Source organism: Panthera tigris, chromosome B1 (assembly GCF_018350195.1).
Source record: "Panthera tigris isolate Pti1 chromosome B1, P.tigris_Pti1_mat1.1, whole genome shotgun sequence".
Lineage (NCBI taxonomy): Eukaryota > Metazoa > Chordata > Mammalia > Carnivora > Felidae > Panthera > Panthera tigris.
This window is the reverse complement of record NC_056663.1, coordinates 160,019,063-160,045,933: the sequence shown is the minus strand read 5'-3', so window position 1 is coordinate 160,045,933 and position 26,871 is coordinate 160,019,063. Positions and strand designations below refer to the sequence as shown.

The 26,871-nt window shown below is 37.1% G+C and overlaps 1 protein-coding gene across 6 annotated transcripts in view; it reads right to left on the bottom strand.

Annotated features, from left to right (window-relative positions):
- CLOCK (clock circadian regulator) overlaps positions 1-26,871 on the bottom strand; it is a 127,131-nt gene that overhangs the window by 10,458 nt on the left and 89,802 nt on the right. For 5 of the 6 annotated variants that reach the window (XM_042984498.1, XM_042984497.1, XM_042984500.1 and 2 more), the window contains 8 exons: positions 26,243-26,318; positions 19,859-20,000; positions 17,625-17,725; positions 16,837-16,926; positions 13,354-13,506; positions 6,898-7,107; positions 5,917-6,122; positions 1,778-2,024 (listed from right to left, as the gene is read on the bottom strand). In XM_042984498.1, coding sequence (XP_042840432.1) covers positions 1,778-2,024; positions 5,917-6,122; positions 6,898-7,107; positions 13,354-13,506; positions 16,837-16,926; positions 17,625-17,725; positions 19,859-20,000; positions 26,243-26,318 — 1,225 coding nt within the window. The remainder of the gene's footprint in view (positions 1-1,777; positions 2,025-5,916; positions 6,123-6,897; positions 7,108-13,353; positions 13,507-16,836; positions 16,927-17,624; positions 17,726-19,858; positions 20,001-26,242; positions 26,319-26,871) is intronic. The other variant, XM_042984501.1, reaches the window with a different exon arrangement.

Below are 26,871 nucleotides of genomic sequence, written 5' to 3'. Positions count from 1 at the left end.
CTGATGATGAGTGATGTTGAGCAGATTTTCATGTGTCTGTTAGTGACATGGATATCTGGAAGAAGTGTCTATTCATGTCTTCTGCTAATTTCTTCACTGGCTTATTTTTTGGGGGGGGGGTGTTGAGTTTGAGAAGTTCTTTATAGATTCTGGATACTAACCCTTTATCTGACACATCATTTGCAATACCTTCTCCCATTTTGTCGGTTGCCTTTTAGTTTTGTTGATGGTTTCTTTCAGTGTGCAGAAGGTTTTATCTTGATGAGGTCCCCATAGTTCATTTTTGCTTTTATTTCCCTTGCCTCCAGAGACATGTCTAGTAAGAAGTTGCTACGGCTGAGGTCAGAGAATGCTTGTTCTTTTAAGGACTCTTGTTCCCTAACAGATTTAGAAGACTGGGACCTTAAGGCAAGTTCTCTCCTTTTTTAAGGTTTTGCTCAATTCTCATTGAATATTATTTCCTCTAGATAATAGTTTATAACTTGTTATAAGTTCTTGTTATTAATTCACTTATAACAATAACTAGCCTAGTCATTAACAGCTACAGTATGGGCTTTAAGATCTACAGGACTGTCAGTATGACTCAGACATTTAGGCAACTAACCTTAAGTTTTAGCTTTCCATATCACCAGGTTAAGAACTCTACGTGCACCGTAACACGGGTGATAAATTAATAATGTGTTTATGCCTGAGTATACAATACTGAATCTTCTAATCACACCATATATTGTGGAATCCTAAAATTGATGATATGGTATGTATGTGGCTGGCCTACATGGAATGGTCTCCAGCACAAATCTAGGCTAGCCTACATTCAGAATTGCTCCCCTTAGGCAAGAAGGGAAAAAGCTGGATTTCCAGAAGTCATAATCTACTACTGTGCACTCCACTGAGAGGACTGAGGTCCAGGAATTTATCCTGAAATCCCAGCTAACCCTACGTAACTTTCTTCCATATCCATTAGATAAGCATATATCCAGGTATCTATTGAGATACATGAGAAGATATGTGTCTACATTTTGGCTGATCTGAGTGTTTGCTACATTAATCAAGACAGTGCTGATAAATTTCAGCTCGTTATGTGCCTTGTAACTATGTTCAGTGATTTACATGTGCTGTTTACCCATGAGATATCAACTATTAGCACTTCCATATTATAGATGAATTTTGGTAAATAACCTACCAAAGGTCACACAGTATATGGTACAGCAGTGACTCAGTCTCAGCGCAGCCTGACTTTAGAGCCCAAGCTCTCAATTATGACATACACAGCCCTCCACAGTATTTCTCCTCTGATATTAATTTACAACCAAAAAATCATTGTAAAATTTAATCCAACATAATAATTCAAGATAATGCCTATAACTTTTTTTTTTTTTTAAATCCCTGTTGACATGCCTGCCCTGTAGAGTAGAGCATAGAATCTGATGGGCTGCTTACAAGGAAGAAAGAAAGGTGTCTGGTGAATTCTAGAAACTCTAGCCAGACAGAACTCTATATAAAGTGGCTTGATGTGTCGGTGGGCAGCAAGTAGCTCCTTATTTCTATCCAGTAGTTCAGAGAACTGGCCATGTCCACAGCAGTGCTAGAAGTCTTCCAGAGACCAGACAAGGGAAGAAATGATAGCTAGCTGGACAAGCTTTCTGTCCTTCCAGAGATTTAACTTGTACAATAAGCTTGTATGGATTTTTCGGATGATTTACAAAACTTCTCTTAATGTCTAATTTCATTATATGAAAGTAAGCGGGCTTGGGAGAGCTCCCATGGGCAAAATTACCTGTAAAAACTGCTGTGGTGGTTGGGTCAGCGGAGCCTGAGAAGGTTGCTGAACTGAAGCAAGCGGCTGTTCCTGGGAGTTCTGCTGCTGTGTGGCTGGCAGTGCCTGTGGCTGCTGCTGCTGGGTAGCAAACGTAGGGTAGGCAGTCACCACCTGCCCCATGAGCATTGTGCTGGGTACCATGACCGCCCCACAAGCTACAGGAGCAGTTACTAATTTGGTCACAAGCTGCTGACCTTGAGAAAATCTGTTAAGAGGAAATAAAGAGAAGAAGGGAAGTCAGAAAGATAAAGTATTCATTATAAAAGGCAGTGAGGTGAATACTTCTTTAATACCCAGCGATATTGCCAGTTTAGATTTTTAAAAGCTTTACGTTCCAATTTTGTTTCATGTTTTTAAAGATTCCTCCTGGGGCACCAGTAAAACAAAAATGTATAAGCAAAATGAAATGATCACAAAGCAAATACAAAGTTTCTGGATATCCATGTGCAAAAGAATAAAGTTGGGCCTTTACCTTACCCCGCATACAAAAATTAACTCAAGAGTGGATTAAAGCACTAAACATAAGGGCTACAAGCATGAAACTCTTAGGAAAGAAAACAGGGGGAAAGTTTCATGACATTGGATTGGGCAATGATTTCTCACATGTGACACTCAAAAGCACAGGCACCAAAAGAAAAAAAACAGATAAACTGGATATTAAAATTAAAAACTTCCATGCATCAAAGGACACTATAGTATCAACACAGAGAAAGAGAAACCCACAGAGTGGAAGAAATTATTTGTAAATCATATCATCTGATAAGGGGTAATAACTAGAATATATAAAGCAATCCTATAACAAACAATCTGATTAAAAAATGGGCAAGTATCTTGAATAGACGTTTTTGTAAAGAAGAAATAAACGGTCAGTAAGCAAATGAAAAGATGCTCAATGTCACTAATCATAAGGGAAATGTGAATCACTTCACTTGCACCAGGATGACTATGATAAAACAAACAAAATAACTAGTGTTGGTGAAGATATGGAGAAGTTGGGATATGCACTGCTGAGAGGAATGTAAAATAGTGCAGCTCCTATGGAAAACAGATGGACTATTGCTGAAAAAATTAAGTACAGAATCACCACATGATCCAGCAATTCCATTTCTGAGCATATGCTCGAAAGAACTGAAAGCAGGATCTCAGATATTTGTACACAAATATCTGTTCACAGCAGCATGATTCAAAACAGCCAAAAGATGGATGCAACCCAACTATCCATCGATGGGTAACAAATAAAATGTGGTATATTCATACAACAGAATATTATTTACCCTGAAAAAGGAATAAAATTCTACCACACACCACAACACAGACAAACCGTGAGGACACTGTGTCAAGTGAAATAAACCAGTCACAAAAGACATGCACTGTATGATCCCATTTGTGTGAGGTATCTACAGTAGTGAACTCATAGACTTATGTGCTTAGAAAGCAGAAGAGCGGCTTCTAGGAGCTACAGGGTAGAAGCAATGGGGAATTATTGTTCAATGGGTACAGAGTTTCAGTTTGGGAAGAAGAAAAAAGTTCTGGAGACTGATGGTAGTGATGTTCACAACAGTATGCATGTACCCAATGAACTGTTGAAACAGTTAACATGTTTTATGTATATTTTACCACAATGAAAAAAGTTTTAAACCTGTTTAAAAAATACCTTTTTTCTTTTTATAAAATTACTAGGTACTTGCGAGTCCGATATATGTGTCCTCCGAAATGCACATTATTTTGCTAACCATGGATAAACTTACAGCTAAGCTATCATAAGGGATTTCTAAAAATCTCCCTAGTTTACAGAAGACATTTACACTGCAAATTGTATCTTATAAACATAAATGAAAATTAAATGGGTCACTACAGCAAGAAAACTGAGCTAAGCCTCTCCTGGGAAAGGAGCATAACTGCACTTATAAACTGAGGAAAGTACATAACGGTGTCCAACTTAGTACAAATGCACTTTATTATTTATGTGGTCTCCACAAGACAAAACCTATTTTTTTGTTTTTGTTTCCTTTTCTTTTAAATTTATTTCAATTTTAGTTAACATAAAGTGCAATAATTGGTTTCAGGAATAAAATTCAGTGATTCATCACTTACATACAACATCCAGAATCTATTTTTGAATCCATACCATATCTTTAAAATAACTCTTTTTTATGTATACTTCAGGACCAAATGTATTATTCAATGCAAAAAATATGTAAAAAAAGAACAAAATATTTACATATGAAGAATGATGCCCAAAGAAAAAGTAACATTTGGAAAGTGTTTTAGGCACAGAAGTATTAAATCCTCAATTCTCTGTAAATCTTAAAAGAAATTAAAATCTGAATTGCCCAAACTGCTCACTGATAAAATGTGATGAGAATACTTCATCCATCTCTGGCACCAAAAGACATTCTTCAATCTACTTATGCTTAACTATCACTTCTGTGGCTTTGTATATATTGTTCCCTGAGCTGAAAACACCCTCCTGAGACTCCCTATCACATGTACACCCACAGCCAAGCTCTTTAAGACTCACCCCAAGTACCTCCTCTGTGAAGTTTGCCTTGACCACACTCCTCTCTTCACCTGTTTGCCTCAATCTATAAACCTGCTCACTTCCTCTTTCTAAAGACCTAAGCAGAAGTATTTATCATACAGTAATACTGATTTAACTTTTTATGGCTTCCTAGTCTGATCATTCTCGAGATGAGGAATGTACCAGCCATACTCACTTTAGTAGGCACTCAAATGTTCGCTGAAATATATATTTTCCCCTCAAAAAAAAAAAAAAAAAGAGGTTCTACAAGTAGTTGCTAAACTGTATCCTCCAAAATGCACATCAGCATTCTAGACTAATGAAATTTTCCTCAGGCTTTAAAACGAACCCTCTAGATTTCTATGGAGCACATTCATAACATCTCCTTTCAGAATGTCAGACCTAAAAGTTGGACTTAACTTGAGGAACTAAGTTCCAAAGAGAAGCAAGTTCTCCCTGCTCTCACTGCCTCTGTGATCCTGCAGCTTCTTTACTCTCTGGAAATTACTGGATTTTAACAAAATCTATTACACAGTGTGATACAACAATAAAATTATAAAAGCAGCAGCCTACTTGTATTACAGTAAAATAAGTAAAAAATAAAAAATATTTTAAATAGAAGTTTTAAGACTATAGAGACCCTATAGTCATTAAAACATAGTTTCCCAATATATGAAATAATGATATTTCTTCAAAATACTTGCTTTTTGTTGTTGTTGTTTCTTTTGGGAGAGCGAGCGAGAGTGCGTGCGCTAGGGAGAGGGGGAGGGGAAAGGGAGAATCTTAATCCATGCTCAGTGTGGAGCCTGACACAGGGCTCAATCCCAAGACCCTGGAATCATGACCTGAGCCAAAATCAAGAGTTGGATGCCCAACTGAGCCACCCAGGTGCCCCCAAAATATTTGTTTCTAAGTCAGCTATTTGGACTGCCTACTAAAATAAGTCATGAATGGCTATTTTTCTAGAATGACCCACAAATGTTTAGTGTGCTTTTGAAATCAGACACCAAAGCTAAAATTCAGAAACTGCTCATCACCCCCTTTGCTACCTATAAGCCTTTGACCAAATTACTATAAACTCACTTTTTTCTTATCTGGGAAATAACAGACCCTAATACACATTTAAATAAAAAAAAGAATTAAATGAGATAGTGTATTTTGAGCACCTAGTACAGTACTCAAAAAACTCAAGAAAGGTAAATTAATTTTATTCCATGACATATATCAACTATGCTAGTATCCACCCTAACCCCTGTTACTGCCTGAAAACTCAACATTTGTACTACAATGATGAAAGTTTCAGAGTGATACAAACCCTGCCACAAATCTTCTATAACGGTATGCCGTAGATGCTGGATTCTATAATATTTGGTAGAACATTTCTGGACCAAGAACAAAACTTGTTGTTGTCCGTTTATTATAAAGTCCTTAAACAATGAACATAATCTGCAATTTTATTTCAAATTCAAGAACTCTGGTGGGAGTTAGCTACAAACTGTTTTTTCAAATCAAATTACTGTTTTTTAACTAATCAATTTTTACAACTTTGTAAAAACTCATGAAATATGACAACTACCTGATCTGTCTGTCCTGAGTGAATGTAGTTACAGCAGTGCTCTGGGTACTGTTCTGTGGCATGCTAGATGGAATCTGGACCATGCTTCCGGCTGCCGGCTGTGAGATCACCATAGTGTTATAGAGCGGAGTGGTGAGTGTGCTCTGTGTCTGACTAGGAAGCGAGGTTTGTTGACTGTGCCCACTCAGTACATTTTGTTGACTCTGCTAGAAAACAGAAGATTTTACAGATAAATTAAATGAAAACATTTTTTCAGTAAATATACATACACTATTAGCATCATTCTAACAATAGCTGGCAAGAAAAGAAGAGGCAGGACTTGTTACTCTGGGAGAAATCTAATACAAAGGAAAAAGACTTATAGTAACTGAGAATGAATTAGTCCTCAATCCTTGCTTGAATACAAGGTATGATTTTAGAAAAGGAGCATGATCTTAACAGGGATGAAATAAAATATAGACGAGCAATTTCTGTTAAATGCCCAAAGTGAGTGACTAACATTAGACATCTTTATAGATTTCATTTGAAGAATTGGGATTTATAGTCACAGATGTATAACAATTACCTGCATCAAATTTCCTGGAATTTATATGAAATTTCTTAGAATATTGATTAAACTATCACTGTGCCCCAACTATAAAATTTTTAAATGTCAAAATACCGAAAGCATTTAACATCAACAATTTAACAATTTTGTACCAAATATTTTAATGATCACCCTCAAAAATAAAATCCTATTATTTTATTTATTTATTTTTAAAGTAGACTCCAAGCCCAAGGTGAGGCTTGAACTCACAACCCTGATATCATGAGACAATACGGTCTTACTGGCTGAACCAGCCAGGAGCCCCTAAACTAAACTTTCTAATTATTACTGTTAAAATATGGAATTATTCGAGATAGAGCTTCATTTTTGTTTCAGCAATAGCATACATTTCAATCACTGAGCACTCCATAACCCACTATACTTGATATCATTACCTGACTTGATGTACTTTGTAAAGTCTGCTGTTGTATCATATGCTGAGTTGTGCCAATGTGTCCAGTATTCATTCCACTCTGAATTTGGTTGGTTTGAACGACCTGGCCCTGCATACTTATAGGTGCAAGTTGCTGGATGTTAGATGAATTTCCAGAAGAAAGTTGAACAGAACCAAAATTCAAACCAGGGGTTGACTGCTGTAAAAACATCTTCAGAAATAAAGATCACATTGTACCGTGAGATCATGACCTGAGCCAAAGTCAGACACTTAACCAACTGAGCCACCTAAGCATTCCTACAAATTAAATTTTAAAAGCAAATATCAGGATGGTCTAAGTCATTCTGAATGAATTAGCAATAAATACAGAATAAAACATAATTCATATTCATTCTTCCAGTTATCCTAACTCTATCATGTTTCCAATTGTCAGAAAAAAGTGTTATAAATTTCAAAACCTCTACTTGTTTGAACACTTTACATGTTGGGGACCATTTATTTCATCAGATGACATTACCCTAGCTCAGTGCTACTCAAGGCCTATGGACCGGAAGAGATCCAACATGGTGGAGAAGTAGGGGGACCTGAAATTCCCTCATCCCTCAAACACAGCAGTATTGAGGCCAAAGGACTTTGAATTCCAAGAGTCCGGGCTGCATAGTGACAAAGATGTCTCCAGGGACCCACAGGGACACCTAGCGGGCCACAGGGCTACTTCAGCAAACAAATCAAAGCACACCTAGTGGAGGGTCCAAAACATGACTACAAGTAGGGAGATAAAGCAACCAGAATCACAACAACAGAGAACAAATAACACACTCGAAAAAACACCTCCTGAAGGGCCAGGCTCTGGATAGTGTATGACCCCTCTTTAATATAGTAGTGCTCCCAGGTGCAGGCCACATAAGTTTTAAAACACATCAGGGACAGAAAACTAGCCAAAATGATGAAACGGAAGAATTCCCCTCAAAAGAAATTCCGGGAAGAAATGACTGCTAAAGAATTGACCAAAACAGATATAAACAATATAACTAAACAAGAATTTAGAATAATTGTCATAAAATTCATCTCTGGGCTTGAAAAAAGCATAGATAGAACACACAGAAGACAGAACACAGCAGAGAATCTACTGCTGCAGAGATGAAGGGACTAAAAAACAGTCATGATGAATTAAAAAATGTTGTAAATGAGGTGCAAAATAAACTAGAGGCGGTAACAGCAAGGATTGAAGAGGCAGAGGGGAGAATAGGTGAAATAGATAAAATTGTGGAAAAAGATGAAGCTGAGAAAGAAAAAAATTCTGGACCACAAGCAGTGAATTAGAGAACTAAGTGACTCAATGAAACGGAACAATATTTGTACCACGGGAGTTCCAGAAGAAGAAGAGAGAGAAAGGGGCCAAAGGTGTGTTTGAACAAATCACAGCTGAGAACTTCCCCTATCTGGGGAAGGAAACAGACATTGAAATCCAGGAGGCACAGAGAACTCCCTTCAGATGTAACTTGAATCAATCTTCTGCATGACATATCATAGTGAAAGTGGCTAAATACAAAGATAAAGAGAGATTTCTGAAAGAAGCTAGGGACAAATGGGTCTTAACCTACAAGGGTAGACACATAAGGGTAGTAGGAGACCCATCTACTGAAACTTGGCAGGCCAGAGGGGAGTGGCAGGAAATGTTCAATGTGCTGAACAGGAAAAATATGCAGCCGAGAATCCTTTATCCAGCAAGCCTGTCATTTAGAATAGCAGGAGAGATAAAGGTTTTACCAGACAAACAAAAACTGAAGGAATTCATCACCACTAAACCAGCCCTACAAGAGATCCTAAGGGGGACTGTGAGTGCAATGTTTTGCAAAGACCACAAAGGACCAGAGAAATCATTACAAGCATGAAACCTACAGCTAACACAATGAGTCTAATCCATATCTTTCAATAATAACACTGAATGTTAATGGACTAAATGCTCCTATCAAAAGACATAGGTTATCAGAATGGATAAAAAAAACAAGATCCATCTATTTTCTGTCTACAAGAGACCCATTTTAGACCTGAGGACACCTTCAGATTGAAAGTGAGGGGATGGAAAACCATCTATCATGCTACTGGAAGTCAAAAGAAAGCTGGAGTAGCCATACTTATAGTAGACAAATTAGATTTTCAACTAAAGGCTGTAACGAGATGAAGAAGGGCCTTATGTATAACTACAAGGTCTACCCTTCAAAAAGAATTAATAATTATAAACGCTTATGCAATGAATTCGGAAGCACCCAAATATATAAAACAATCAATCACAAACATAAGCAATCTTATTGGTAAGAATGTGCTAATTGCAGGGGACTTTAATACTCCACTTACAACAATGGACAGATCACCCAGACAGAAAATCAACAGAAACAATGGCCCTTAATGATACAATGGACCAGATGGACTTGACAGATATATTCAGAACTTTTCATCCTAAAACAGCAGAATATACATTCTTCACAAGTGCACACAGAACATTCTCAAAACAGATCACTTACTGGGTCACAAAACAGCTCTTGATAAATATAAAAGAATTGAGTTAATACCATGCACAGTTTCCGATCACAATGCTATGAAACTTGAAACCAACCACAGGAAAAAGTTTGGAAAACCTCCAAATGCATGGAGGTTAAAGAACATCCTACTAAAGAATGAATGGGTCAACCAGGCAACTAAAGAAGAAATTAAAAAATATATGGGAACAAATGAAAATGAAAACACAACAGTCCAAACCCTTTGGGATACAGCAAAGGTAGTCCTAAAAGGAAAATACACTGCAATCCAGGTCTATCTCAAAAAACAAGAAAAATCCCAAATACAAAATCTAACAGCATACCTAAAGGAACTAGAAGCAGAACAACAAAGAGACCCCAAGGCCACCAGAAGAAGAGAAATAACAAAGATCAGAGCAGAAATAAACAATACAGAATACAAAAAAACCAGCAGAACGGATCAATGTAACTGAGTTGGTTTTTTGAAAAAATAAGTGAAATTGATACATCCCTAGCCAGACTTCTCAAAAAGAAGAGAGAGGACCCAAACAGATAAAATCACAAATGAAACAGATCACAACCAACACCACAGACATACAAACAATTATTAGAGAATACTATGAAAAATTATATGCCAACAAACTGGATAATCTGGAAGAAATGGATAAATTCCTAGACACTCACTCACATAGTACCAAAACTCAAACGAGAAGAAATAAAAAATTTGAACAGACCCATAAGTAGTGAAGAAATTGAATCAGTTATTAAAAATCTCGCATTAATTAAGAGTCCTAGGCCAGTTGGCTTCCCAGGGGAATTCTACCAGACACTTAAAAGCAGAGTTAATACCTATTCTCAAGCTGTTCCAAAATATAGAAATGGAAGGAAACTTCTGGACTCATTCTAGGAAGCCAACATTATCTTGATTCCCAAACCAGACAGAGACCCCACAAAAAAGGAGAATTACAGGCCAGTATCTCTGATGAACATGGGTGCAAAAATCCTAAACAAGATACTAGCAAATTGAACTCAACAGCACATAACAAGAATTATTTACCATGATCAAGTGGGATTCATTCCTGGACTGCAGGGCTGGCTCAATATTCACAAATCAATGTCATATATCACATTAATAAAGGACAAGAACCATATGATCTGTCAACAGATGCAGAAAAAGCATTTGACAAAATACAGCATCCTTTCTTAATAAAAACCTTCAAGAGAGTCAGGTTAGAAGGAATATACCTTATCATAAAAGCCATAGATGAAGGCCCACAGCTAATATCATTCTCAATGGGGAAAAACTGAGAGCTTTCTCCCTGAGATCAGGAACACGACAAGGATGTCCACTCTCACCACTGTTGCTTAACATAGTGTTAGAAGTCCTAGCACAAACAATCAGACAACAAAACGAAATAAAAGGCATCCAAATTGACAAAGAAGTAGTCAAACTTTCGCTTTTGGCTGATAGGATACTCTACATGGAAAACCTGAAAGACTCCACCAAAAGGCTGCTAGAACTGATTCATGAATTCAGCAAAGTTGCGGGGTACAAAATCGATGTACAGAAATTGCCTGCATTTCTATACACCAATAACAAAGCAACAGAAAATCAAGAAATCAATCCCATTTATAATTGCACCAAGAACCATAAAATATCTAGGATAAACCTAACCAAAGATGTAAAGGATCTGTATGCTGAAAACTATAGAAAACTTATGAAGGAAACTGAAGACACAAAGAAATGGAAAAACATTCCATGCTCATGGATTAGAAGAATAAATATTGTTAAAATGTCAATACTACCCAAAGCAATCTACAATCAAATGCAATCCCAATCAAAATTGCACTGGCATTCTTCTCAAAGCTAGAACGAACAATCCTAAAATTTGTATGGAAGCACAAAAGACACTAAATAGCCAAAGTAATGTTGAAAAGGAAAACCAGAGGTGGAGGCATCACAAACCCAGACTTTAGCCTCTACTACAAAACTGTAATCATCAAGACAGTATAGTCATTGGCACAAAAACAGACACATAGACCAATGGAATAGAATAGAGAACCCAGAAGTGGACCCACAAATGTATGGCCAACTAATCTCTGACAAAGCAGGAAAGAGTATCCAATGGAAAAAAGATAGTCTCTTTAGCAAATGGTGCTGGGAGAACTGGACAACAACATGCAGAAGAATGAAACTAGACCACTTTCTTACAGAATACACAAAAATAAATTCAAAATGGATGAAAGACCTCAATGTGAGACAGGAAACCATCAAAACCTTAGAGGAGAAAGCAGGCAACAATCTCTTTGACCTCAGCCGCAACTTTTTGTTCAGTAAGTCTCCAGAGGCAAGGGAAATAAAAGCAAAAATGAACTATTGAGACTTCATCGAGATAAAAAGCTTCTGCACTGCAAAGGAAACAATCAACAAAACTAAAAGGCAACCGACAGAATGGGGAAAGATATTTGCAAATGATGTATTGGATAAAGGGTTAATACCCAAAATCTACCAAAAAACTTACTAAACTCCACACCCGAAAAACAAATAAACCAGTGAAGAAATGGGCAGAAGACATGAATAGACACTTTTCCAAAGAAGACATCCAGATGGCCACCAGACATATGAAAAGATGCTCAACGTCACTCATCATCAGGGCACTACAAACCAAAACCACACTGAGATACCACCTCACACCAGTCAGAGTAGCTAAAATCAACAACTCAGGAAACTACAGATACTGGCAAGGATGTGGAGAAAAGGGAATCCTCGTGCACTGTTGGTGGGAATGCAAACTGGAAAACAGTGTGGAGGTTCCTATCCTACAACCCAGCAATAGCACTACTAGGAATTTATTCAAAAGACATAGGAATGCTGATTCACAGGGGCACGTGTACCCCAACGTTTATAGCAGTGCTTTCAACAACAGCCAAATTATGGAAAAAGCCTAAATGTCCATCAACTGATGAATGGATATAGAAGATGTGGTTTATATGTACAATGGAATACTACTTGACAATGAGAAAGAATGAAATCATGCCATTTGCAGCAACATGGATAGAATGGAAGGTATATGCTGAGTGAAATAAGTCAGTCAGAGAAAGATATCATGTTTTCACTCATATGTGGATCTTGAAAAACTTAACAGAAGACCATGGGGGAAGGGAAGGGGGGAAAAAGTTACAAAAAGAAAGGGAAGAAGGCAAACCATAGGAAACAAATACAGAGAACAATCTGAGGGTTGATGGACGGTGGGGGAGAGGGGAAAATGGGTAAAGGGCATTGAGGAGGGCACTTGTTGGGAGAAGCACTGGGTGTTATATGTAAGCGATGAACCATGGGAATCTACCCCAAAGACGAAGAGCACACTTTACACCCTGTATATTAGCCAATTTGACAATAAATTATATTGAAAAAAAAAAAAGGGCCTGTGGACTGCTGGTTCTTCATCACCTATCATTCATAATTTATGGCATGAGACAGAAGTAGTTTTCACTTAAGGTTTCCCTTCTCCAAAATACTAGTCTGACAGATGTAACTTTAGTGGGTCAGTAGATTGACCAAATAAGACTAATTTGAATCATACCTACTGATATTTCACTAAAACAATGACTGATGATTGATTTCTAAATTCTGTACCAACATGTACCTAAAAGTCTATATAAAATATTATTTTCATATTATGGGTATAAGCTTACTAAAAATAAAGACTATACAAGATGAATCTAATCTGGAGAAACAAGGATGTTGATGGAAATATTCTTAGGAATGAATCAGACTATAAATTCAATCATATTGAGTAGGTAACCAACGAGTATTTACTGAACCAAATTGATGAGATGTATTTCTTGCATCTCATTTTTAAGTAAGAAAAGTCAATTTTATTAAGAAACCAAAATGTGAATGGCATGCTTTGTTGTATTCAAATATAATAACTTACCTGCAGCCCTTGACCATGGACCATTTGAAGTTGTTCTTGAATTTTTCTTAGTTCTTCTTGTTGCCGATGAATGTTTGCCTCTATCATCCGTGTCCGTTGCTCTAACTGGTCTTTTAGATGCTGCATGGCTCCTAACTGAGCTGAAAACTGAAACTGAAGTCCCATGTTTGGAAAAAGTGTAACATATTTTAGAATCACTTATTCTTCATAATTGTGCAATGTGAAAAATAAGCAGTATATATCATGAGTTAAAAATGTTATACCAATTACTAACGTATTGCCTCTTGGCTCCTAATTCACCCACCTTTGCTTAGCTTTGTGCTACTGGAGCTGGACCTTATAAACATCTTCCTTTGTCAGTGGACACAAATTTAGTCATGTCAGTAGATGGAGCTAGAGGGATACTGCAAAGGGAGGTGGCTTTCCAGCAAGTCCCACTGGCATCCTTATGGGAAGCTCCCCAACAAATTTTGCTGGTACCCCAGCAGGTGGCTTCCTGCCCTCCAGCCCTGGTCTCTGGCACCTCAGTGAACCTCCCTCTCATCCAGTGGCTACAGCCACACCAACCCCAATGGGAACTGAGTTTCAACCTAGCCTGGAGGAAGAAGTTTAGGAGGTTGGGAGAGTTTTCCAAGTTGTTCCTTCTTTGCATACTGTACTCTCCTTTTCACTTGCAGTTAGTGGCTGCCCCCTACATCCATTATGCCTGTATTCTTTAGAATTCCCTGTTACCAGTTAATATATTTTTTTATATTAGCCCTATTCAAATTTCCGGTATGGCTTCTGACTGCTGACCAGATCTTGACTGATTATGAGTATACACTGGCATTAGAAGACCAGAGATCATATTGTGGCTCTACCATTTCCTAGAACAAGTTTCTTAATCTCTACCATTTAACAAATGAAAAAGTAGCCGGTTCTTAGAGTTACTCATATCAAATTCTGTCATCCCTACAATGTCCTCTTTGTACACACTTGAAGGTTATAAAAATCTAAACAGATAACTAACCATATTTTTACTATTTCCTTTTTCTCAAAAATTTTTTTTAAATGTTTCTTTATTTTTGAGACAGACACAGAGTGTGAGCAGGGGAGGGGCAGAGAGAGAGTGAAACACAGAATCTGAAAGCAGGCTCCAGGCTCCAAGCTGTCAGCACAGAGCCTGACGCAGGGCTCAAACTCACAAACCACAAGATTATGACCTGACCTGAAGTCGGACACTTAACCAACTGAGCCACCCAGGTGCCCCTCACATTTTCAACTGAAACTGTTCTCAGACAAGTACAAAATGTAGGCTTTTAAAGACTAAGCAATTATGAATGAATAAGTGCAGACATGAAAGAAAACACAGTTATTCTACTTCCAGGAGTTTCAATCTTATTTCACTATGTTTTACTTGAGTCATAAGCAGCTTTTATTTACTACTGCTTGACATTTAGCCACACTTAGCGATTCATCACTTAAGTCTATACAGGCTCATTTAACTCTTTCTATGAATATTTAGCACAGGATATAGTATACCAAAAAGAATTTCAATTTATTGGAAATGTGCCTTAATCTTAAAATAGCCTCCCATAGTGAACTGCATCTAAAAGTGAGAAATGCTCTCCCAAAAGCTTTTTTTCTTTATCTTCAAAAGTTTGTACTGATACTGAATACTACTTTTCAAAAAGTATACAACTCAGACTTCTAAAGTTGACAATAATCATATCTTACATTAGATTACACTAGGTATGAGAAAACATTACAAATTTGTACTTGAGCTCTGCCTCTTAAAAATATTATTCAAAATGTTGTATTTATGTCATACAAATATATTTTATCCTAACAAAAGTTATTTATACCTTTGAATAAACTTTACATTGACATTACTTAAAGGATTTCTATTAAATGCAAATAAGATATAAACAGAAGGCAGAATAACAGGAAAAAAAAATCTCAGAACTAAGAGGCAAAGTGGCTTTATCACTCAACAAAATATGAGGTCTGGATAGTTATGAACATTTTTGACATAGCAGGTATTACTAAATTTCATGAAAATATCCCTTTAAAATGTTAAGAAATAGTCATCCAGTATCTTGAGATTAGTGAACTAATAATATTGAAAGTATGCCTAAATATTTACATAAAAAATCTGTTAACCTTCAGAATAAAAAGCATTGAGGACTCGATGATGAAAACTACTGCAACTACAGATAATATTTAAGCACCTTATATAATCATGTTACAGGAAGTCAAGGTTATGGTGTTTAGATAATTTACAACATTGTCAATATACTTGTACAGGTGTCATATAATGGCTAAAATTATATATAGTATAATTTAGATAAAAACCATGTAAGATAAAGGTATTTTCAGAAAAATGTTTTTTACCTATTCTTAACTATCATTATTTGAAATACTGTTAAGTCAAGGTATATTTAACACCAAACAAAACAGTTTGGATTATTTTTACCACTACCTAGTATTTTTAATGTGTTTGAAGCACTGAATGAATAGAGAGTCATAAATTACAAGTTAGGAATTTCTAATCAAAAGTAATTTAGTGTCAATTTTATAAATACCTATTCTTTTGTCTCCTTGCTAATTTCTGTATGTAGGTCTCCTTCAGGACCGAGCCCAAGCAACAATTCTTCCAGAAAGTTTTCATTCACTTCCTCAGGCTGCATTAGGGGTCCATCTAATGTGCTCACATACCAGCCTATATACCTTGGGCACAGACTATACAATATTGCACTGTAGTTATCTGTCATTCCTTCTAGATGTAATAAAATCTTACAGTACATGTATTAATATTGCGAGCACCTGCAATATCTCAAGAACTCAATAAATGCCCTGTGTATGAATGAATATATGAATAAAATTACTTGATTCTTCCACTATCCATAGGAAGAACAAAATGAACAGCTATATTTCATCTTTAATATCCTTCTATTTCTATCTGTAGTGTCTCTCAGTGGAGTATTATAGCATATTAGGCAGGATAATTCTTTGTTGTACAAAACTGTCATGCATCTTTTTTTTTTTTTAATTTTTTTTTTTTTTAACGTTTATTTATTTTTGAGACAGAGAAAGACAGAGCATGAACGGGGGAGGGTCAGAGAGAGAGGGAGACACAGAATCCGAAACAGGCTCCAGGCTCTGTGAGCAGTCAGCACAGAGCCCGACGCAGGGCCTGAACCCACAGACTGCGAGATCATGACCTGAGCCGAAGTCGGACGCTTAACCGACTGAGCCACCCAGGCGCCCCTGTCATGCATCTTTCAAGACAAATAGCATCCCTGGTCCTTGCCTATGAAGGGCCAGTGGTACCCAATAATCACTGACAATCAAAAATATCCCCCAGAAATTATAAATGGCCACACATGAGATTCACTGCACTTAAAAGTATGTATTTTTAAAAATCTCTATTACCTTAAAAACCATTTATCGTTTTAAAATACTCAACTGTTTCAAACAAACAAACAAACAAACAAAAAATACCTGGGACATGCCTTGTGGAATTGGTAAATTTGCAGCTTGAGACATCACTGGTTGTGTTAATGACTGACCAACAGACTGGGAATTTATGGACTAGGAGCAAAATAAAAAATAATGAGTGACAATTATACCCATCCAGAAGTAGTTTCACCAGAAATACCATTTCACCAGAAATGGTATCTTTATAACTGAATTACACTTTGCCTCATGCATTTTTAGCTGAGTGCAGGCATGCATGTTTCCCCCTCTACACTGGACATGCCTATTCCCTATTTATCCTTGTATCTTGTAAGGCATCTGCCACATTACCTTGCATGGGCTCTCAGTAAAAGTTAAAAGACAGAACTGAAAGTGACTGGTATTAGAAATTAAATATAAAATGGCTCTAAATTATTAATTTTTCTTATTTTTTATTTAACTTTGGTGGGAAGAAGAAAGAGAGAGAGAATCCCAAGCAGGATCTGTGTTGACAGCGCAGAGGGGCTCGATCTCACCAACCGTGAGATCACAAGTTGAGCCAAAATCAAGAGTTGGACACTCAAATAACTGAACCACCCAGGTGCCCCAATTAACTTCTATTAATTAAAATAAATATCTAATGTTTTACCTGTAAAATAATCAAGAGCATATGTTTAAGAACTACTTCACAAAAAGGAAAGATCTCGAGTGTTATTTATCAACAGCTGTGTTGGTCTTTATAGAAAGGGATAACAAATTAATGAATTTTAAGGATTTGGATGATTTTTTTCCCTTTTAATAACTCTGTATTCAGAAGAATACTGAAGAGTTACCTGACTACTAAATGATGACCTCCTTGGTGCCATCTTTTCATGAGCTGGTAAATGCGGTCTGGGAGGAGTGCTAGTATCTGTTGGGATCTTTGTTGGTGTTGCTGATGTCAGTCAACAAAAACAAAACAGTGTTAGTACTTTATAAAATAAAATTTCCAAAGATTAATCTCAAAATGGATTTCAGTGAATAAAAATGATCTTTAAGTTATTTTTCTAAATTATTTAATTAAAGTGAAGTCTATGACAATAAGATGGCTCATTTGAATTACTTTTTTCTTAAGGACAAAATAAATATTTGAGACAGGAAAACTTTGAATTTAAAAATGGTTACTACTCCTATAACTCAATAGTAAGAAACCTAATAACTCAATACAAAATGGCTTAAGGACTTGAATATGGACATTTCTCCAAGGAAGATCTACAAATGGCCAACCAGCATATGAAAAAAAGGTTAACATCACTCGTCAGGAAAATGCAAATCAAAACCACAGTGAGATACCACTTCATACCTGGTAAGATGGCTATTATCAAAAAAAGAAAAAAAAAGTGCTGCCCAGAATGTGGAGAAATTAGAACCCTTGTACACTTAAAATTGGTGGGGATGTGAAATGCTGCAGCCACTGTGGAAAACAGTAATGGAGGTTTCTCCAAAAATTAAAAATAGAACTACCAAACGTGATCCAGCAATTCCACCTCTGGGTATTTATCCAAAAGAATTGAAATCAGAATCTCAAAGAGATATTTGCACACCTATGCTCACTGCAGCACCATTCACAATAGCCAAGATGTGGAAACAATCTAAATGTCTGACAGGTGAATGGAAAAAACAGAATGTGGTAACATACATACAATGGAATACTATTCAACCTTAAAAAAGAATGGAAAATTTCAAGATATACAACATGGGTGAATCTTGAGGATGTTATGCTAAGTGAAATAAGCCAATGATGTAAAAACAAGTACTGCATGACTCTATCATATGAGGTATCTAAAATAAGCAAATTCATTGAATCAAAGACTAGAATGGTGCTTGCCAAGGGCTGGGGGCATTGAAGAAAATATGGAGTTACTAATCAATAACATCTCCATTTACTACAATGAATAAGCTCTAGAGGTCTGCACTACATTGTACTTAATAGTCAACAATAGTGTATCGTATGGTTAAACATTTAAGAAGGTAGATCTCATTTTACGTATTCTTACTGCAGTAAACTAAAGGTTTACTTTAGGTTGCAAGAAACTGTAGTTTTTGAGGTTTAGCAATGCATTCCTAATTTACATTCATCACTATGTTAATGAGTATGTACTGATTTACACTGATTTGCATTTTGTACCTCCCTCCATTAAAAGCATAAAAGTATAATTTCTCTTTTATAAAATGAGAAAAACAGCTACAAAGGAGAAATTTTTTTCCTAAGGTTTCAGAAATTCTATGTTTAACCTCTTTAATGTTCTACCCATGGTGTTAAGTGGTTCCAACAACCTCCTTTTCCTTATAATATATAGTTTTAATACCCTAGGAAATGAAAGGGCTTAACTCTTTAAACAAAAAGAAAAAGGTTACTAATTCAATGATAACTATGCAAGTCTTCATTTAAAACAAGAACTAAAAAAAACTCTCAAAAAGCAAACTTAAAGAACACTGACAGGTTCTACCAGTAAAAAAGGAATAAACAGTTTTGCTTTATTTTTTGAGGGATGATTAAAAGCAACATAACAATACCAACACTACTACCTAAATATTTTACAGGCTATTTTATAAATAATTCTTTGTTAAATGTGAGCAGTGTGCCTCTTGCTCACTGGAAAAGTTAAGAGTTCAGAAATGTAAAACTAATCATTTTTAAGTAGCATTTTACCCATATTCCTTCCTGCCTTCCCTCTGGAAACCAACCAGTCTGTTCTCTATATTTAAGAGTCTGGTTTTTTGTTTGCCTTTTTCTTTATTCATTTCTTTTGTTTCTTAAATTGGCAAAGGGGATTAAGAGTATACTTACTATGATGAGCACTAAATAATGTATAGAATTGTTAAAACATTATATTGAACACCTGAAGCTAATATAACATGTTAATTATACTTGAATTAGAGTGTTTCTAGCTTTTTAACAATACTACAGTAAACTTTTTCATGTAAAAATAATACTAAAGTAGCATTTGATGAAAAATGCTGACACGAATAACAATTTAGAAGCACTCTCTTGAAACAAAGTCTGCTTTCAAGCTAGCGTACTCACAGGAAGGGTCTGAGACTGCTGTGTGAGATGATTTTCTTGAACTCCGGGAGGAAGCAGAAGGAGTTGGGCTGTGATCAAACCTTTCCAAGGCTTCTTTGAGACTGACTGTGTTTATACGATTATCAGACCCAGAATCTTGGCTCTAAGGAGACAGTAAAATAAATGTTTTCTGGTAGTTCAGTTATCCAAAGTTAGCAATATAACTGGCTACTTTTCCTTCTCCAAATCAGTTTTCACCCACAACAAGGCAAAGGTACCTGTGTAATATTTACCTCTGCAATATTAGGTAAAGAAATAAAAATTTCTGTTCTACAGTCAGAAATTTTTTACTTCATTCTTTATTTATAGAAACAGATGCAACAGAATGATTAAACTCTTTGTTAATTTCTACCATACACAAAAATTAACTGTCATGAATCAAAGACCTAAACATAAGAGCTAAAACTATAAAACTTTTAGAAAAAAAGGAGAAAACCTTTATGACAGTGGACTGGGTAACGACTTCTTGGATGTGACAACAAGCACAAGCAACAAAAGTACATCAAAGGACACTACAAACACAGTGGAAAGGCAGCCCATGGAAGGGGAGAAAACATTCACAAACCTGTATCTGATAAGGAATTAACACCCAGAAAATATAAAAGAATCCTACAATTGAATAGCAAACCTCCCCCCAAACAATCCAATTAAAAAACATAGGTCTTACATATATATTTCTCCAAAGAAGATACACAAATGGCCAGTGAACACACTGAAAAAATGCCCAGGGCACCTGATGGCTCAGTTGGCTAAGCATCTGACTCTTGATTTCAGCTCAGGTCACCATCTCAGTTCCTAAGATTGAGCCCCATGTCGGGCTCTGCCCAGCTTTCACTCTCCCTCTCTCTCTGTCCCTCCCCCACTTGTGCATGCACTCTCTCTCCCTCTTTCAAAATAAATTAATTAAAAAGAAAAGTTGCGGGGCGCCTGGGTGGCTCAGTCGGTTAAGCATCCGACTTCGGCTCAGGTCATGATCTGGCGGTCTGTGGGTTCGAGCCCCGCGTCGGGCTCTGTGCTGACAGCTCAGAGCCTGGAGCCTGTTTCAGATTCTGTGTCTCCCTCTTTCTCTGACCCTCCCCTGTTCATGCTCTGTCTCTCTCTGTCTCAAAAATAAATAAATGTTAAAAAAAAAAATTTTTTTTTAAATAAAAAAAAAAAATAAAAAGAAAAGTTGCTCAATGTCACTAATCATTAGGGAAATGCAAATTAAAGCCATGAGATACCACTTCACACCCATGAGGACTATTATTTAAAACAAAAACAAAACAGAAAATCACCAGTGTTGACGAGGATAAATTGGAACCTTTGTACACTGCTGGTGAAAATCTAAAATAGTGAAGCTACTACAGGAAACAGTATGACGGTTCCTCAGACAATTAAATAATTACTACATGATCCAGTAGTTCCATTTCTAGGTATATACTCAAAAAAAATTGAACAGAGTGACTCAAACAGGTATTTGTACACCCATGTTCATAGCAGCATGATTCACAATAGCCAAAAGATGGATGCAACCCAAGTGTCCATTGCTAGATGAATGGATAAACAAAATGTGTTGTATACATACAATGGAATATTACCCACCATATCAAAATCTCCTGTATTCTCAACCTCATCTTTGAACATCCATTTGCTTGGCTTGCTCTAACTAAAAGCTAGCTGTCTATAGAAAACACCACTTCCTTGCAGGACTTTTAAGTGGTGGCTATTTTCTCTTTCACAACCTTCAGATCGCTGCTCTGGAGGGGTAGAGAAGTCCTCCTCCTCCTCTTTCCACAATTTTCCCCTTTCCTCCTTTTCCAAAACTCACAGCCAGAATCTCATATTATCATTATATGACTATCTCTCATTGGTACAGTTATCTACTGACCCTTATGGTCACTCCTCACTAAGTACCTGTATTAAAATTTCTGCTCCTGGCTAAGTCTACCATCAACTTATTCTTAAATCCACGGTTATCAACATCAGTATCAATTCACATGTTCATCATCATGTTTTCGCTCTTCCTTGATGTCTTCTCCCACAAAGATCTTCATTTCCACCTGTCCTCAGTCACTCATTCTTACGATCATATCTTAGACCTTATCATTACCAATAAGATTAACCTTATAGGGCTCCTGGGTGGCTCAGTCGGTTAAGCATCTGACTCTTGATTTCCACTCAGGTCACGATCTCACAGTTCGTGGGATCAATCTCCTGCGGGCTTGCAGTATGGAGCCTGCTTGGGATTCCCTCCTTCCCTCCTTCCCCCCCTCCCTCCCTCTCTCTCTCTCTATCCCTCTCCCCTCCCCCACCCCTTGCATGCATTATCTCTCAAAATATTAAAAAAAAATTTTTTTAATGTTTATTCTTGAGAGAGAGACAGAGAGAGAGAGAGAGAGAGAGAGAGAGAGAGAGAATTCAAAGCAGGCCCCAGGCTCTGAGCTGTCAACACAGAGCCCAATGCGGGGCTTGAACTCACAAACTGTGAGATCATGACCTGAGCCGAAGCTGGATGCTTATCCGACTGAGCCACCCAGGCACCTCATAAGTATTTTTTTAAAAAAAAGAATAAACTTTCCATAACCTCAATTTCAAAGATCCTCCTGTATGACCACTATTTCTTATTCTCTTTAGTATGCCAGCTCCAATAATCCTTTAGTGGAACATAAAATACATTGATTCTACCACATTTTCACACTCTCTCATTTTGTATCTTCTCTCCCCTCTTTACCAAGTTTATAAATTCATGGTTAATCATCATACCCACACCCTTACAGGTTATCATCAACTCTCTTGCTCCTATCTCCCTTCACCACACTCCCCTGGAAAAATCCCAATGCTGTTTAAATCCAATTTTTAATCTATTCCACATCTGCTCACTCTCCTACTCTCCTAGAAAACAATTAAAAATTTTTTTTAATGTTTATTTATTTTTGAGAGAGGGTGAGAGAGAAAGACAGCACGCAAAAGTAGAGGAGGAATAGATAGAGAGAGGGAGACAGAATCCAAAGCAGGCTCCAGGCTCTGCGCTGTCAGCACATAGCCTGACGTGGGGCTCGAACTCATGAACCTTGAGATCATGAAGCCGAAGTTGGATGTTTAACCGGCTGAGCCACCCAGGCGCCCCTCCTAGAAAACAACTTAACACTTGCTCGGCTCTTTTCAAACTTCAAACAACTCTTCTCCTAACCTCACTCTTAGCTGGTTATTCTGCTTCCTGTTTCACTGTTGGACATTGCTATAAGCTCCTATTATCGTATCAACCTAACTAACAGCATCTGTCCTCATATACTCTGCCTTTCTTTATGTCACTACAGATTAGGGGTCAGCAAATGCTCTCTGTGAGGGCCAGAGAGTCAATATTATAGGCTTTGGGGGCCACGTAGTTTCTGCTGCAACTACTCAACTTGCTGTTGCAGCACAAAAGCAACCATAGGCAGGGCTCCTGGGTGGCTCAGTCGGTTAAGCGTCCGACTTCAGCTCAGGTCATGATGTCATGGTTGCTGAGTTCAAGCCCCGTGCTGAGCTCTGTAATGACAGTGTAGAGCCTGGAGCCTGCTTCAGATTCTGTATCTCCCTCTCTCTCTGCCCCTCCCCGCTCATGCTTGCTCGCGCACTCTCTCAAAAATAAACTAACATTAAAAAAAAAAATTAGGGGTGCCTGGGTGACTCAGTCGGTTAAGCATCTGACTTCGGCTCAAGTTATGATCTCATGGTTTGGGCCCTGTGTCGGCTCTGCGCTGACAGCTGGGAACCTGAAGCCTGCTTCGCATCCTGTATCTCCCTCTCTCTCTGCCTCTCTGCCACTCACACTCTCTCTAAAAAATAAACATTAAAAAATTTTAATTAAAAAAAAGCAAACATAGGCAATATATACACAATTGAGTGTAGCTGTGGAATTTGATGATATAATTTTCATGTGTCACAAACACCATTCTTCTTTTGATTTTTTTTTTTCAATCACTGAGAAACATGTGGAAACCATATTTTTAGCTTGTGAGTGTTATCAAACCAGGCAGAGAATGAGATTTGACCTAAAGATCACAGTCTACTAAACCTCTCTATCATTAAATGATCTTTCCACTAAGCCCAATCTGTCTACTTGTGGCCTGGATCCCATCTTCTCTCCCCTGCTCAAGAACTTTGCTCTAGCATTTTTTTCTCTATCTCTAGCAGTAATTCTCTCTCCATCAGACCATTCTTACCAGTATACAAACATGCTATTATTTCTCCCACCTTAAACATCAAAAGCTTCTTTTAAGCCTATTTCTTCCTAATACTCTTCCACTCCTCTCCTTTTTGTAGGAAAACCTTCCCTACTCACTGCCTCTAATTACCCTGTCCTAGGAATTTCTCTTTTAAGCCCACTCTAATCAGGCTTTCACTCATATTGCTTTCCACCCAATCTTTTCTTATTGATCAATGAATACTTGTTGTTAAACTCAGTGCACACTTCTCAGTGCTCACCTAATTTAACCTATTTAAGGTGAATCTGACAAAGCCGACTGTTCACTCCTCATGGACACACTTTTTCTTGGCTTCTAGGAAAACTCAGTTTCTCGGTTTTATTCATACCTGACTGGATATTTCCCTTCAGTCTCCTCTGTGACTGATTCTTCCTTGTTTCTTTCATATCTTAATGATGGAATGCCCCAGTGCTTAGCCCTTGGGGTGGGTGGGTGAGTGTGTGTGTGTGTGTGTGTGTGTGTGTGTGTGTGTGTGTGTGTGTGTGTCGCCATTCATTCACCTGGTGATCATATTTGGATTCATGACCTTAAAACCTATCTACACATTAAAGTTTCTCAAAAATCTATGTCAAGTGGACCTCTTCCCTAACTCCAGGAGGACTGTGGTGGTTAAGAGTAAATACAGTAGGAAAGTACACATATGTGAAGTATACTTGGAAGCAGGGCTAGTTGAATTTACTAGGATTGGACACTGGCATGAGAGAAAAAGAAGCAAGGAGGAACAATCTCTGTATTACTTTTAGTTTCAATAAATTCAAGGTACCCTAGATTTAAGCACTTTTCTCAGAAAATATGTTTTATAAAATATACTGGATCTTTTTCTTCTAAGCATACAAAGCCTCTTTGAAAAAACTCTTTCACATGGGATCCATGATTGCAGAAAACTTGTCCGGGTTATTCACTGCTGTATTCTGAGCATCTAGACCCCTATCTAGTACTTTCTGGCACATGGAAAATACTTAATAAGGTTTGTTGAAAACTGAATAATACTCCCCATATCAACCCTGGCATGCTGCTTATTTAACTCACTTTTTATTCTTGATTGTTTTCATTCCACTATTTTCTACAGGTCAAAAACAACTGTTGTAGGGAACTTCTGACATAGCTCACATTGATTCCTGTCTCCTGGTATTCACCACCTTGTATAATCCCTCCTCTTTAGTACAGGCTGAACCTAATGATTTACTTCTAATTAATAGAATAGACAAAAATGATGGGATATTACTTCTGTGATTAGGTTACAGAAGACTCTCATCTTGCTGTTGTTCCCTCTCCCTGGATCTCTTACATGCTTCCTTTGATAAAATGGCTACCTAGAAACGAACTAAAGGTGGTCTCGGGCCATTAGCCAGCAAACCAAGGCACTCAGTCCAACCGCCCATGAGGAACCACATCCTTCCAACAACCACTGAGTGAGCCAGAAAACAGATTCTGCCCCAGCTGAACCTTGAGATGACTGTGGCCCCAACTGACAGGTTGATTATAGCGTTGTGAGAAAACCCTGGGCTGACACCTTGATTGCAGCCAAATGACCAATTATAAGCAGAGGGCCCATCTAAACCGTGCCTAGATCTCTGACCCACAGAAACTATGAGATAATAAATGTGTATTATTTTACATCATTAACTTTTATTACATAGCAATAGGTAACTAGTATACCTGACATAAAGAAAAGAAAAACCAGAATTCAAATTCTGACTATAACTTCCAGTCATATGTCTTTAGGGGAGGCTTCCCCCAAAACCCCCTAAAACCTCAGTTTCAACATTTTCAAGAAGGGAATATCACCTAAGAGATAAGGATGTCTGAGGAATAAGTGACACTTGAAAATTCATATAAAGAACCTGGACAGAGCCTTGCACATTGCAGGCAATTAGTAAATGGTAATTGAAATGTGAAATCATACATGTCTCTCACTAAATAGGAGGCCCTTCAAATGTTTTTTAGAAGTATATAAGGTTTTAAAATGTTAAAAATTAAAATAAAAAGTAAAATACAATTATAATTCTGTCACAAGTGAGAAAATGAAATATTTGAAAAATAATTTTCCTATAAATTATTGAGTCTTGCCTTTCATTAGGAAGAAATAATTTTTTTTGAACTGTAAGATACATACTTTGTCAGCAGCTGTCTCAGGAAGAGACTCTTCAATGCCAAGTTCTCGTCGTCTTTCAGCCCTAACTTCTGCATAACTACAAATGGAAAAAAATAGAATTTTAGTTCTTAATCACTCATTTACAATACTGCAGAAGTGCACTGACTGTTACGGGTCTTACTTGTTCACCACGGATTCCAGCCTATTTGCTATGCACTACACAATCCTAGAACACATCTATAGTTTTCTATCTTAATCTAGTTATCTCAGAAGTTTTATATGCTACTGTAAATGATCTCTAACTACACAGTACTTGAGAAGAATTAAAAAAAGGAAAAATATGCTTATCTACTCCGGTGTTCCTTTTACATGATTGACTTTGGTATAAAAAAGATAGTTAAAATTTCTGCTTTAAATTGTAACACTTATGTTAAGAATTACATATGCATATATACCTGTATTCTATTTCTACATAATGCCAGTAAGTAAATTTAATAAAATTAATGCTTGTAAGTAAATTTAATAAAATTTTAACAAAAACACGTATCAGAAATTAGGAAAAAGATCACTGTAGCTCTTAACAAGTCATGCCTGAAAGTTTCATTGCCAACATCACTATCAGTGTTTCTATAATTCATAAGTTCTATAAA